At 54.2% G+C, this 13881-nt stretch overlaps 1 protein-coding gene across 5 annotated transcripts in view; it reads right to left on the bottom strand.

Moving 5' to 3' along the window:
- The window catches only part of Rara (retinoic acid receptor alpha), a 46697-nt gene that overhangs the window by 5947 nt on the left and 26869 nt on the right, over window positions 1–13881 (bottom strand). For 3 of the 5 annotated variants that reach the window (XM_052194932.1, XM_052194931.1, XM_052194933.1), the window contains exon 3: window positions 1394–1542. In XM_052194932.1, coding sequence (XP_052050892.1) covers window positions 1394–1542 — 149 coding nt within the window. Of the gene's footprint in view, window positions 1–207; window positions 315–1393; window positions 1543–6828; window positions 7519–13881 lie in introns of those variants that run through there. The other 2 variants (XM_052194934.1, XM_052194935.1) reach the window with 2 other exon arrangements.

Raw genomic sequence — 13881 nt, forward strand, 5'->3', positions numbered from 1 at the left:
AATTGGGGGGAGGGGTGTAAATAACTCTCCTGCAAGGATGCTCTTTGGGAGAGCCCAGGCCTGTCGCTATCCCACAGGCTGGCCTGGCACCTTCCCCAACCTGCATCCCTGTACCTGATTTCTCTTTCAGAGAAAAAAAGACACAGGACTGAGTAGAACATAGGACACACAAGGCTGGAGATGGGAGAGGAGACGTCTGGAACTCACAGCCTGGGACTCAGGACACAGCAAGAAAAGACAGCAGGACGCGCTGGGAGTGGTGGAGCATTCCTTTAATCCCAGCACTTGGGAGGCTTGAAGCAAGCGGGTCTCTGAGAGTCTGAGTCCAGCCTGGTCTATATAGAGTTCCAGGACAACCAGAGCTGCATAATAGAGAGACCTTGTCTCAAAAGACAAAAAAAAAAAAAAAAAAAAAAAAGGCAGCAGGAAGAAACGGACAGGGGACTGTGCACAGTTACACACACTCCTGAGGCCAAGAAGGGACTGTGCAGTGACACACACTCGTCGTGAAGCCAAGGAGGGACGGCGTGTAGCCAGTCACTCTCATCCTTGCAAGCAAGACAACAGGACACTCACTACAAACACATTTCATGGTCACAGAAAAGCCAGGCTGTCTGAGGTCCTGCAATGTAAGTTAGCACAGAAACTGACTGACCAGGCAGCATCAAGACAGGAGAAACCAGACAGGACCAGCACACACTCGGTTTTTACACTACTACCCTTGACCTCAATCTCACACCTGGAGATGGCTATTCCAGCCTGGGGTTCCTTCCAGGGCCAAGAGCCCCAAGTACTGAGGATGCACAGGTTCTAGGCCCTTATCTTTGAAGGAAGAAACTAGAGCATCAGTCAGTATAGAGGAGATGTCCCGGGAGGTCAGCGTGGCCAGGAAGGGTTAGGCACATGCATGCCCAGAGACCAGGATGCATAAGATGGCAGGAAACCCAGCAGCCACTGGGGAGCCCACAGCCTGGACACCTGAAGGCAGGCTGAGGCAGGGTGTCTGCTACTAACTGTCTCTCCCAAGAATACCACGGAAAGCTTCAGGCAAGGCCACTGGGGGCAGGCCTCCTGGGTCCCCAGCCAAGAGTCAGGCAGCCAGCAGCCAGTTCACCATGGCAACCTGGGAAACAGTGGCAGGGCCAGTGGCTGTCCACCCTGCCAGCCAGAGGATGGAGCAGGGAGAGCATGGCAGGAGGGAACTTGTGCTCCCGGGGAGTGCTGCTCATTTGTGGAGGAGGCCTTGCTGCAGGGTCCTCCTCCACAGTGGTTGAAGAAAAAAAAGCGGGCGGCTTTGGTGGCAGCCCTGCCAACTGCATGCTGAGGACAGGACTGTGGGGGTCGCCCCGTTGTTTATCTACCCAAATCCTCCTCCACGACTCCCTCCACTCACCTTACAGCCCTCGCAGGCGCTGACCCCATAGTGGTAGCCAGATGACTTGTCTTGACAGACAAAGCACGGTTTGTAGATGCGGGGCAGGGGTGGCGGCGAGGGAGGGCTGGGCACTATCTCTTCCGAGCTGCTGCTCTGGGTCTCGATGGCTAGGAGAGAAGGAAGAGACTTGAGAGACCCAGGTACCTATTCCTCCGCACCCAGTCCACCTTGCCTGGGGCAATCCTGGTCTTAACACTCAGGGCAGGATTCAAAGCCTCGACAGAGGCGGTCTCCATAAACTCAGCTGTCCTTGGGACAGACTGACAGTTAAATATTCAGGCCCATTACTCCTATGTTCCCAGGACTCAGATTCAATTCCAGATCTGTGTGAGCGTGTGTATACACACACACACACGCACACGCACACACACACACGCACACACGCACACAGAGACAACGGCTATAACTGGAGGGTGAGGGGCTGAGCTTTTATTTCAAAGTCTTAATACAAACAGCACCCTGGCCAGGGCTCCCCAAAGTTCAGGAGAAGTTAAGACTTAATGAAGATGGAGGGAAGGGCACAGGCTGAAAGCAGAGGGAACCGGGGTCAACAGGATAAGCGAGGCCGGCCACTCCCTGGCCCCTTTGGCTAGGTTTCCTTTCTCCCTCCTCCACCCCTTCTGACAGCAGCCACGGCCCCTCCCCCACCCAAACAATTCCCCTGCCTAAGGTGGGGTCGGAGGCGGCACACAAGAATCACAGAGGCTTGGGCACAAAGCAGGAGGGCACTCCCAGAGATGCCAGGGGACCTCCTGAAGACACTGAAAGAGTCCCCGGGGCTCCTAGAAGCCCATCTCTTTAGATGCCCTGCATCTATAGGGAGACACTGACAAAGGGAGCCTGTTCCTATCAATGGTCTGTCTGTCTGGCCTAAATACTACGTCCGGGTTACCCCCCACCCCCGCTCCTGTTATGCAGCTCCAAGAGGGCAGCTAGGAGGGGTGACCCAGCCAGCATGGGGGGGGGGACAATCCCCCATTTCCCTCCCAAGCAAACTCTCCGTGCCTGGCTCTAGGCCCATCACGCCAGACAGAACATGGGTATTTGGGTGAGAGCTGTCTGTGCCCAGGGCCTGGGCAGCTAAGGATACAGTGTGACAGATGAAAACTATAGAGCAAAGACTATCCCAGATCCCTACAGGGCTCTCTGGCATCCTTATTTACGATATCTATGTGCAGAGAGCCAGGGACATATCTGCTCTGCTCTGAGACCTGGGGAGGTCCAGCCATACCCAGTGTGTGCTGGATTATACACACTTCCTGGACTGGAGTGTTCAACAGCATGTGTGTGATGTCAGGCTGTGAATGACTCCTGTGGCTGCAAAGCCCAGGCAGAGAGCTTAGGACACTTGGGGACACGGGAGCCTGGCTGTATATATACTACCCACCCTCCTACCTGTAAACACACCAGGGAACTCCGCCAATGGCGTTGGCAGGGTTCTCCTGGCTCTTACTCATGCCTGGACATCAGCCGGGCTCTCCAGCATTGCTGTAACCCGTGTCCCTTTCTCTAACCAGAGGAAAGGGACTTATCCATGCCTCTAACCCCCAGGGGTCCAGAGGACTGACCTGCTGCAATCTGCGGCTCATGCCTACACAGAACTGCCCTGCCAGGGTTTTTCACCTCACTTCCTTCTCTGGAGGCCCCACAAGCAAATCAAACAGGCGGGAGGCCTGACAACAGCTGCTGGGGGGCGGGGTTGGGGGGGCCTGGGTGAGGCCAGGAGGCAAAGGGGTGAAGTGACAAAGGAGCCCTTTGTTGTGCTAACTTTTTCCAAGACGTAAAAGCGGTAACAATAGACAATCCAGACTTAGGGGGGCGTCAAGGACAAGCGGGGTGGGGGTGCCCTGGCCTCCAATCCTGGTCCAAATTCCAACAAGCACAGGAAGAAAGCATTGACCTTCTCTTTTCCCTCCTCCTAACCCACCCTCTGCCCTGGACCTGCCACCCCCCCAATCCCAACCTCCAATCTGTGCCAAAGGGGAGGGGAAGGAGGACAGAAGGCAATCCGGGGTGCAGGACAGAGGGGAAGAGGGGTGCATGGCACACGGAGACAGGAGAGTGAGGGTGAAGAGCAAAAGGCCAAGGACAGACCAGAGCGGCAAAGGCTCAGACGAGCGGGGAGTTAAAGCCAAATCCAGAGAGTTGTTTATAGAGATGAAAGAGCTGTGCTCTTTAAAAATTGTTTTTGGCAAGATGGCGGACAGGACCCTAGGAGGGGGTGGGGGCTCGGTAAGGCCTCTTTTCAAACCAACTCCAGCAGCTGCCTGGCGGGTTACCCCTGAGGCTTTAGTTCCATCTGTATTCGATCGTCAGTATATCCCCAACTGTCACCCCGGGAACTCAACCTCTGAGGGTTCCAGATCTAGGTTTTGAACTTAAACCCCAAGGTCTTGCCACCCACGCCCCCGAGCCTGTAACAGCCCAGAGAAGCCAGAAGTGTGGGTCTTCTCAGTCCCAGCTGAGTTAGAACACAGTAACAGTGTAGCGCAAGCAGGTGGGGGGAGGGACTATCCTGAGCTAGCCCCACCCCACCGGCCACCCTCCCTGGAGGCCCCAGCCCACAAATCTCTCCACTTCCTGCAGAAAGTCTAGGCTGGAGAAGGACCAGACCTCAGCTCAAAGTTTCAGTGCGCAGCCAAGGGCTGGAACCAGCTCAGGAAACCCGGCGTCCCCTCTCGCCACCGCTGCCAGGGTGCCCCTCCCCCGCTCCCCTTCTGGGCGGGCGCACACGGCGCGGGTCCCCACGCCCCAGAGCCGTTCGCAGGCTCTCCGCGCAAGGGGCCAGTTTCCTGGAGGAGATCAGCAGGAAATCAGCTGGGCCCCTGGCCAGCGGCTCCCCTCCCAATCCAGCTGGCGCCCTATTTGCAGCTCCCTTCACAGCCTCTAGAGACGGAAGGGGCCGGGGCGCGGAGCCCTCCCTATTGCTTCCTCCGCACGGAGGAGTTGGTGAGGGTGACCCTGGGTGCAGTATATCCCGCAAGCTCAGTGCAAGGCCCCAAACCTAGCGGTTGGTGGGTGATAAGCATCTCTCCCATCCCCCCCCCCCACTACGAGCATCCACGTGCTTCACATTCTTGGATGTCTGGGAGCCGGCGGAGGCGTGAGCTTCGGAGACCGGTGGGGGACAGATGGGGAGCCACATCCTGTGCACCCTTTGTCCTCTATTGCACTGAAATGGGGGCTGCTGCGGGAGGAAAGCAAAATCTCCATGACTTTGCAATACCCAGCAGGTCTCCACCCACAATCAACCTATCTTCCCTCCGTTGGTGGAGGCCAGAGGGTAGGATTCTCTAAGACAACTAGAGGTGACTCCAAGCACCAGATAAGCCTCCACACACCAAAAGGCTCTTCTTCGAAGTGGTAATACAGGCTGGACTAACAGAAGTCCGGCAGCCACCCTGACTGCAGGTCCTTACTGAGTGCTCCAGGCAATGTAGCCTCCACAGCAGGTGAAGGCTGGTGAGCAACACTCTAGCCAGGCTCTCCCACAGCGGGTTCTGTGTGCAGACAGGTCGCCACTTCCCCAAACCCATGCGATCGGAGGAGGGAGGAGCGGGGAGGCTCCTGCGTGGGCTGTCTCTCCGGTCCTCTGCAAGCCTCCTCCTCCCTTCAAGTTCTGGGCCAAGAGCTCAGCTGTCCTAGAGGGCTTGGAGGAAGAGATAGGAGCTGGACCCCAGGGGGCTTAAATCCCAGCTTCCCCCAGTGCAGAGAAGGGTGAGCCCAATTATTCCCCCTAGGGGTGGCTCCTTCCTACAAAGCTGGGATAATGAGAAGGGTCAAGGAACCACCTCTCCAAACTCAGCTTTTTCCCCCCAAAGCCAATGATCACCCACCCCTCCTAGTCTGAAACCTCACAGCTGATTCTGCCTTGGAGGCAAAGGTCAGGGGGCAGGACAATAGGAAAGGCCAGATAGAGGTGCCTCTGGAAGGGCAGGAGTCAGGGGTCATTCACCTCAGGTCTCTCTTAAGATGCACGAAGGTTTGCATGCGAAGATTCTTTCTACCCCAGCCTTCTTCAATATGCTATATTGCTAGTGGTTCTCAACCTTCCTAATGCTATGACCATTTAGTATTAATTCTTTGTGCTAAGGTGACCCCCATCATAAAATTATTTTCATGGCTACTTCATAATTGTAACTTTGCTACCGTTATGAATCATGATGTAAATATCTGATGTGTGACTCCTGTGAAAGGGTCGGTAGACACCCTCCCCACCCCCCCACCCCCAGCCCGCAGGTCGAGACTCACAGGTTGAGAACCGTAAGAGACTCCAGTCTTCCATTGCTCCCTGGCACACAGAAGGGTGGCAGCAGGTATGGGAAGGTGGGGGACCCTCCCTGGCACACAGAAGGGTGGCAGCAGGTATGGGAAAGTGGGGGACCCTCCTGGGAAGCACTGCTCCCACAACATTGTGGGAGATGAAACCTGAACCACCTAACAATAATATCCTAGCTTCAATATGCTCTCCGATGTCAAAATCACACTAATACATACTGCCTCACAGCTGGGCATAAACATGCCCAGGTGTGCACACTGGGGCATGCGCACAGGACCTGGGTGTTAACAGAGCCCTCCCTCCCAGCATAGCCTGAACCCGCAAGAAGCAGGCTGCAGGGCTCAGCCGCCAGGACGTCAGGGTTCACATCAGTTCTCCTGATTAACAATACAAGGTATGGCCCTATTTCCCTAGACAGAGTAACAAAAAGACCCACGAGCAGTGTAGATGCATGCTAATTGCAAGAGGACCCCCCAGGCCTTAAAAACCAAACACTCCCCTAGAGAACAGCAATTAAGATTCTTTACACCGGCTTCCCCCATGTTCCCAGCATCAAAGCCTCCAGGATGTCAGCCCGGTGTCTGGGGCCAGACCTTTTCCCAAGACAGACTAGGTGCCTCTAAAAGTATAAGGGGTGACCAGGAAGGCTGATGAAGTCCCTTTCTGCCACACCCCATTACCAACACCAAAGACAGGACCGGTCCGTACCACCCCTACAGTGCAGAGCAGGAGCTGGGTCAGCAGCTGCCACCCAGTAGAAAGCTCACCCTAGGTTTTGGCAGGGGTGGGATCTGGGAAGGTGGCCCCTTCTCTTCAGAAAAGACAAGCCCACAGCCAGGACCTTCACTCCACCCTCCGGCAGGCTGTGGATCCTAACCAAGAAGATGTAAATAGGGCGCGAGAGGCTGAGATTTCACGTCTCCTGGAGAAGGCACGCTCAAAGTTCCTGAGCCCTAACATGGTCGTGCGCCAGGGTCACTGGGTGGAGGGCAACTGTCCAGCTAGGACATCCGAGTTACAGCGAGAGAGACGAAGAGAAAGTGAGGTGAAGAGAGGGTCCTACCGCCACCCCCTCCCCACCTCCTAAGGTAGCACAGCGGAGACCGGTACGTACAGTGGTTTGAGCCATTCCAAAGCGGAGTCCGGAGTGGGGTGGAGTAGGGACCCGGGGCAGGGAGCCCCTTCTCCTGAAGCAAACAGGCCCGGTTCTGGTTATAAAAGTCCACCACTAGGAAGGGGTTAGGGGCGGGGGCAAGCCCCCCGACTTCCACACTCTCGTACATCTCGCTCCTCCGCGAAGGCCGGAGATCCAGGAGGGGAAGTCCTGCACGGGGCTCTCGTCACTCAGCCGGAGGCGCCATCCGTGCAAATCGGCTGAGGGTGGGGGGCAAAGGGACAAGTCCCTTCGCCCCGATGGGCAGCCCCTCAGCGGGGCACCCAGCCCAGAATTGCCCGCGCCTAAGTCCGCAGGTCACACCGCCGGTCCCAGGTGAAAAGCGGGAAGTTGTGCAGGTTGGAGGAGGTCCTCGGCGTTCGCTCGCAGGGAACGCCCGGTGGCCCGAGAACTCGAGGCTCCGGTGTCCCAGGCAGAGTCCAGCGGCTCCCCAAGTCCGCTGGCCCGGGGCGGGATCAGGGCGGAGACGGGGGTCACCGAGCACTTCCTTTTGCCGGTCGGGGCTCCCGGGCTTCTCCGTGGCTTAGATTCCGGGTGCGGGTGGGGGAACCCCCGTACGGCCCCGCCTCCGCCTGGCCCGGCGGCGGGCAGCTTGCAAGGTCTCCGGTGTGCACGCCACCACCCCCCAAGCCCGCGCGCCCCCTCTCAGGGATCCCAGCCCCTAGCCTCCGCCCCGCCCCGGCCAGGCGCCGCCCCTGACTTAACCCTTTCCCTGCGGGTCCCACTGCAGCGGGAGAGATGCAGGGAAGCGAGGGGCAGAAGGCTGCATGTGAACCACGAGTGGGGCAGCCTCAGAGAGGGAGGAGAGGCGGGAAATGCACTGTGCATAGAACCTGGCTGGGTATGGATAGCAGGGTGCACGGGGGTTGGGGGGGGACTGGACCGATGAGTAAAGGGCATCCTCCCCACCCCAGTTCCCGCTCTTAGCCTCCTTAGTGCTTCTGGCCAATGCCCTGCTGGGCGATGCAGCGGCGGGGAGGTGGGGTGGTCCTGGTGTCCTCCCCCTAAACAACACCCCCCCCCCAAGCCCCGGCTTCATTTGCCTAATGCAATTCGGCTGAACTCTTCCTGAACTCGCCTGGCGGTGCCTCACCTCCGGGTGACCCACCCACCGCTGCCCGTGACATCACCAGCTCGCCAACCCGCCCTCGAGGCTCGCCCACAGGCCCCCTTCTCGGTCCGGTCTGGTCAGGTCCGGCCCCAAACTCCAAACACGCGGGCAGTAGGCATAGGGCCCAGATGCAGGTGGCCCAACTTTAGAACCACGAATGCAGCATGCTGGGTGTCCCGGGTATGACATTGTGCAGCTTGGGCGCAGTGTCGGAATGAGACATCCAGCTTGTGTCACTGTCTGTGACATCATGTGAGACTCCGGCTGCCGGCTCACCCGCCAGAATACGACGCGGCAGAACTGACTGTTAGCACAAACACAAGCGGGGAGCTCTCCTCCCACACTCTGCGTGCTTCCGGCGAACAAAGCTCCGCCCAGGGTGTCTCCCAGCCAGAGAACCAGGATGGGCCAGCCCAGGACAGATAAAAGGAGACTTCCAGCTGAACCACTTCCTCCCTAGGACGACGGTTTCGATGGAAGAAAGGCTTGGGTTGGGTAGGTCCCTAGAAAGAAGAGATACTGCGAAAGGACTAGGGTATCCTATTATCTATCGTCTTAAGAGCCTGACCTACATGTTACCCTTCTAGAAGCCAGATTTTATCCATATGTGAAGTCCAGAGGTCCGCATGCTTACACTTTAACAAATGAGCTATCTCCCTGCCCAAAGCCAACTTCTTTATAGAATGAGGTCATATAATTCTCACAACAACTCCAAGAACCTTCACAGACAGGCCTGGAGGTACAAGATTACTATCCCAGCTATTTGGGAGACAGAGGCAAATGGGTCCCAAATCCAAAACCAGGCTGGGCTACAGAATAAAGCAACATTCTAGGCAACATAGTGAAATGGTGTCTCAAATTTGTAAAAATAAACAAACAAACAAATAAATAAATAGCGAGCTTAGAGGAGGTGCTGGGATGGTTCCAAGCTGTGAAAGCAGCATGCGGTAGACATGCCTGTGACCCCAGCGGAGGAAGGCGGAGACCGGAGACTCACAAGTTCCAGGGTCTCCAGGTAGCGATGGCACACTCCTTTATTCCTAACATTTAGGATTAAAGTGTTAGAGACAGGTGGATCTCTGAGTTTGAGACCAGCCTGGTCTACAAAAAGAAAGTTCCAGGATAGCTAGGACTATAGAGAGAAACCCTGTGTGGAAAAAACAAGAAAGGAGAAAGAACGAATGAAAGAAAGAACAAAAGAAAGAAAGAAAATGGGAGGGGAGGGAGAAAGAGAAAGAGAAGAGGGAAAAAGAAAAAAAAAAAGGAAGAGGGACCTCTCAGGGCTGGAGAGATGGCTCAGCGGTTAAGAGCACTGACTGCTTTTCCAGAGGTCCTGAGTTCAATTCCCAGCTTCCACATGGTGGCTCACAACCATCTGTAATGGGTGGGACCTGATTTCCTTTTCTGATGTGACTGAAGAGAGCAGCAGTGTACACACACACACACACACACACACTAAATAATATTTTTAAAAAGAGGGTCTTTCCGGCGGTGCCGACCTCCCCACAAGAACTCGCCTCTCACAAAGGATCCCCTTCTTCCCTCTCTAGAAGAGAAGAGGAAACATAAGGAAAAGTGCTGGTGCAGAGCCCCAATTCCTACTTTATGGATATGAAATGCCCAGGATACTATAAAGTCTTTAGCCGTGCACAAACGATTGTCTTGTGTGTTGGCTGCTCCACTGTCCTCTGTCAGCTGACAGGTGGAAAAGCAAGGCTGACAGAAGGATGCTCCTTCAGGAGGGAGCAGCACTGAAAGCCCCTGCTTCAAGATGAGCGGGGACCTTCCCAATAAACACATTGTGGATATATATACATATATGGTAGATAGATAAATAAATGATGGATAAATGAATGAATGAATGAATAAATAAATATATGGCTGTCCAGGTGAGCCTGCCCTTAAAAGACTTTATGAAATGACAGAAAATAGGCAAATAAATCCATCATCGTAAATATGTGTTTCTATATACACACTGCAGTATATACACACTGCAGCATATATACACTGCAATGTATACACACATTGCAGTATACACACACTGCAAAACAAGTGGTATTACAACACAGACACAGTGTGCTCTTGGGGGAAATTAAGTTCAAGGGTCAGTGGATAACTCAAGGCAGGGACCCAAGAGAGCTGAAGTTGGTGCTCTCCCTCTCCCTCTCTCTGCCCTGCTCCCTTAGGTAGCTTCCAGTTCCTCGATTTCCTCTGAGAGTTGGGAAGATCCTATTTTGTCAAATCCTTCTCTGAGTCATCACTTTGTCTGCTCCTCAAACATGGGCGCTTCCTTCTACAATCTAATTTTACCTTCATTGTTTGGGATTGAAGGTGTGGACTAAGGGCATGCCTGTAAAGAAGGGTTAGGGATGTAACTCGCCAGTTAGAATGCCAGCCTAGAGTACCAAAGGCCCTGGGTGGGAGCCCTAGGATCCTAGAATGCAGGGTTGGTTCCTCATAGGCACACGGGGCTGGGATCCTAGTTATTCCAGAGGCCAAAGCTAGAGGACCAGGGCTTTTCAGCCCAGCTCCAGGCACACTGGGGCTACATCATGATAAAACAGATACCACCACCACCACCAAGCCAAAGTTCAGAGTAAAGTAAAGAGGAGGGCCAGTGGTTAGAGCAGTGCAAAGCTCCTACAGCCACAGACAGTGTGTTCACTCTACCTATGGAAAGAAGACCAAAAAGAATGTATAGTAAAACTCCAAAGGAGGCCAGGCAGTATTGGCACATGCCTTTGATCCAAGTACTAGGGAGGTAAAGACAGGCAGATCTCTGAGTTCCAGGACAGCCTGGTCTACAGAGTAAGTTCTGGGACAGCCAGGGCTACACAAGGAAACCCTGTCTCAAACAAACAAACAAAAAACAAAACAAAACAGAAAGAAAGAAAAATCAATAGAAGATACAAAACAAGGCTGGAGAATCGGCTAAAGCCAGCCCAGATTAAATGGGCTTGTAGGCTTGAAGGTACAGGAAGGTTAAGGAAAGAGATGCTAGATTCCATTATAGTTCAAGACCTTTCTAGGTTATGAAGAATGAGTTAACAAGATGGCAAGAATGTCCAGGTAGAGGCCAGGCATGGTGGCGCACGCCTGTAATCCCAGCACTCTGGGAGGCAGAAGCAAGCGGATTTCTGAGTTCGAGGCCAGCCTGGTCTACAGAGTGAGTTCCAGGACAGCCAGGGCTATACAGAGAAACCCTGTCTCGAAAAAACCAAATCCAAAAAAAATAAAAAAAATAAAAAAAGGTTGGCTTAGCCTAAGCAGTGGTAACAGAGGAGGAAGAGGATGGACTCACAGACATTTTAAAATCACATCTCATTTACTGTATATGTATCCTCCGGCATGGGGATGCATGTCCGAGGACAGTTTTCAAGGGGTACGGTGATGTACATACTTGATCCCAGCATTTAGGAGGTAGACGCTAATGGATCTCTGTGAATTCCAGGCCAGCCAGGGATATGGTAGGACCCAAATAGAGGCGCTCACAACCGTTCCTAATTCCTAGTTCTAGGGGATCCAACCACCTCTCCTGTCTTCTGCAGACACCAGACACACATAGTAGACAGACACGCGTCAATACAAAAAATACCCACACATATAAAATAAAGATAAATCTTTTTAAGAGAGAGAGAAAAAGGAGAGAGAAAGCAAGAACTTTCAGGAATTGGCTTTCTTTCACTGTGCAGGTCCCCAGGATCAAAATTAGGTCATTAAGCCTGGTGGTGAGTGGCTTAGCCCAATCAGCCATCTCCCTGGCCCTCACAAGAACTGTGAAAACCGGATGAGTCGATGGTGGGGAGCTGGAGGGAGGGAGTGTAGCCTGGTGCATAGCTCTTGGCTTCCTGAGATAGCAGAGGGTCTACAACTGCAGGACAGGAGCTGTTGGATTCCCAAGAGAGGGCAGAGGCTTGCAAATGATGCGCTGGGGCCCAGGGCAAAAGGGAGATGTTGGCGTGGATGCTCCTCCTATGTTTCTGCTCAGGGATGCAGCTCCTGGCACCAGTGATATAGTAGACCCTGTGTTCACAGCATCGAGATGCTGAGGGACCTGAGGCACTTGTCCCTCATGGTCAGACAAAGATCTCCCAAATAACAAGCACTCAATATAGAAATCGGGGAGAAAGAAGTAACTGCATGGTAGAGAGGTAAGAGCTGTAACCTGAGGGGGGGGGGGGAAGAGAGAGAGAGAGGAGACTATGGTGTGGAAGGGAACATCTGAGGAGGATTCTGGGAAGAGTCCTCATTCAAGATCTCCGACTTTCAAAATAGGAAAGAAAAAGGTCCCTTGAAGGATGAATAGCTTTTCCGAAGCTAGACAGAAAAGCTGGGGTGAGATGTCTGCTCTGGCAGCCATGAGGTCAAGAAGCAGGTCAAGGAGGAACACGGCGTCCCGGAGGCTGTGGCAGAAGGGAGGGAGGACGGGAAGGCTCTGGCCTGCAGCAGGGGCTGGGATACTGGGTGGCAGTAGCTAGCAGGCTGTGGCCTCATCCTGCCCAGTCGCATCTCCTGTCCCCAGCTCCCCTTGGGGTTTTATGCTTAGCCAGCCCTTAGCAGGTGTGGGCTGAATCCTCAGGGCTGCCGCCACCACTACCTCCAGCCGGGTGCCAGACAGACATCAGGGCCTGATACAGAGTGGCCATCTCCAAGACAATACCCAGCCACCCCCTACCCCACCCCGCTCTTCAAGGCACTTGAAGCTACTGCAGGCCACAACAGCAAGCCGTGCACTGTGGCCTCACAGCAAGGAGACTACCAGAGACAGACCAGAAGGGCAAAAGGATTCCAAGAAAGGTTGAATGACCTGCCCAAGGTTGCGCAGGCAGAACAGACTTGAAAGACTTCTGGCCCTGGAGCAAGTAGGGAAGCGGGTATCAGACTTCAGGCTAGATGGCATTTTCAGCAACCTGGGGTCCAGCTGGCCAGGGCGAGGGCCTAGATTACTACCAGGGCAAAGGGACCCCTAGTCTAGGACCCCCAGTCTATCCTGACCACCGAGAGGTAAGAAGGCGCTGTCCCAACATTATTTGAAAGTTACCATTTCCTCTTTTTACTGATGCTACCCTACACAAGCATACACGTGCGTGTGCACACACACACAGACACACACACCACCCCCAACACATGTACAAAGGCCGCACTGGCATGGCCCCATGGCACACACCCCTTGGCACCAGATGGATACAATGCCTGAGGCCCTGACTGGCCTAAGAGGAAGCAGGCTTCCTTCCCTGTGTCCCCTCCCCCAATCTGTGCTGGAATTCTACACCGAGAGAGCCAGTACATTTATCCCTCCTGGAAGATAGATAAATCGTGAGGGACTCTATTTTCAATGAAAACCCCCTGTGAAGATCTTTTGGCTGGCTCTGCATTTAGGACCCCCAAGAAAGGCACAGCTAGGCAGTACCCACCCTGCCTCAAGGTTGTCCTTCCTACTGTGCTGGGTGTGAACAAGCAAGGGAGAATGTTCAAGTCTGCGAACCCCAGGAAGTAAAAGAGCAAGGGATAAAGAGGCAGGCACACACACACACACACACACACCCGTCCTCTGGGCCTCCTTCCCAGGTTCCCCTAGGCCTGGGCTCCAGAGACAGGGAGGGGGAGGGGACCACATCCCCATATCTAGACAAGTACCCAGCCAACATGTAGAAGGAAAAATCTGTTGCCACCCTTTTAGGTTCCTGTCCTAACTCCTCTATTGATTGCTTTCAACTTCCCTCCCCACCCCCCACTTCAGAAATTGCAACAAAATATGAATAACAACTATGGCTTTTACACTCTGTTCCTTCAGAGTCTGTCAGGGATGGGAGGAGGCGGTGGTGGTGGTGGCGGCGGCTGAGTTCTGCAAGCTCACAGGCTGCAAGAGGGCAGAGTAGGGT

The sequence above is a fragment of the Apodemus sylvaticus genome, chromosome 10 (assembly GCF_947179515.1).
Source record: "Apodemus sylvaticus chromosome 10, mApoSyl1.1, whole genome shotgun sequence".
Lineage (NCBI taxonomy): Eukaryota > Metazoa > Chordata > Mammalia > Rodentia > Muridae > Apodemus > Apodemus sylvaticus.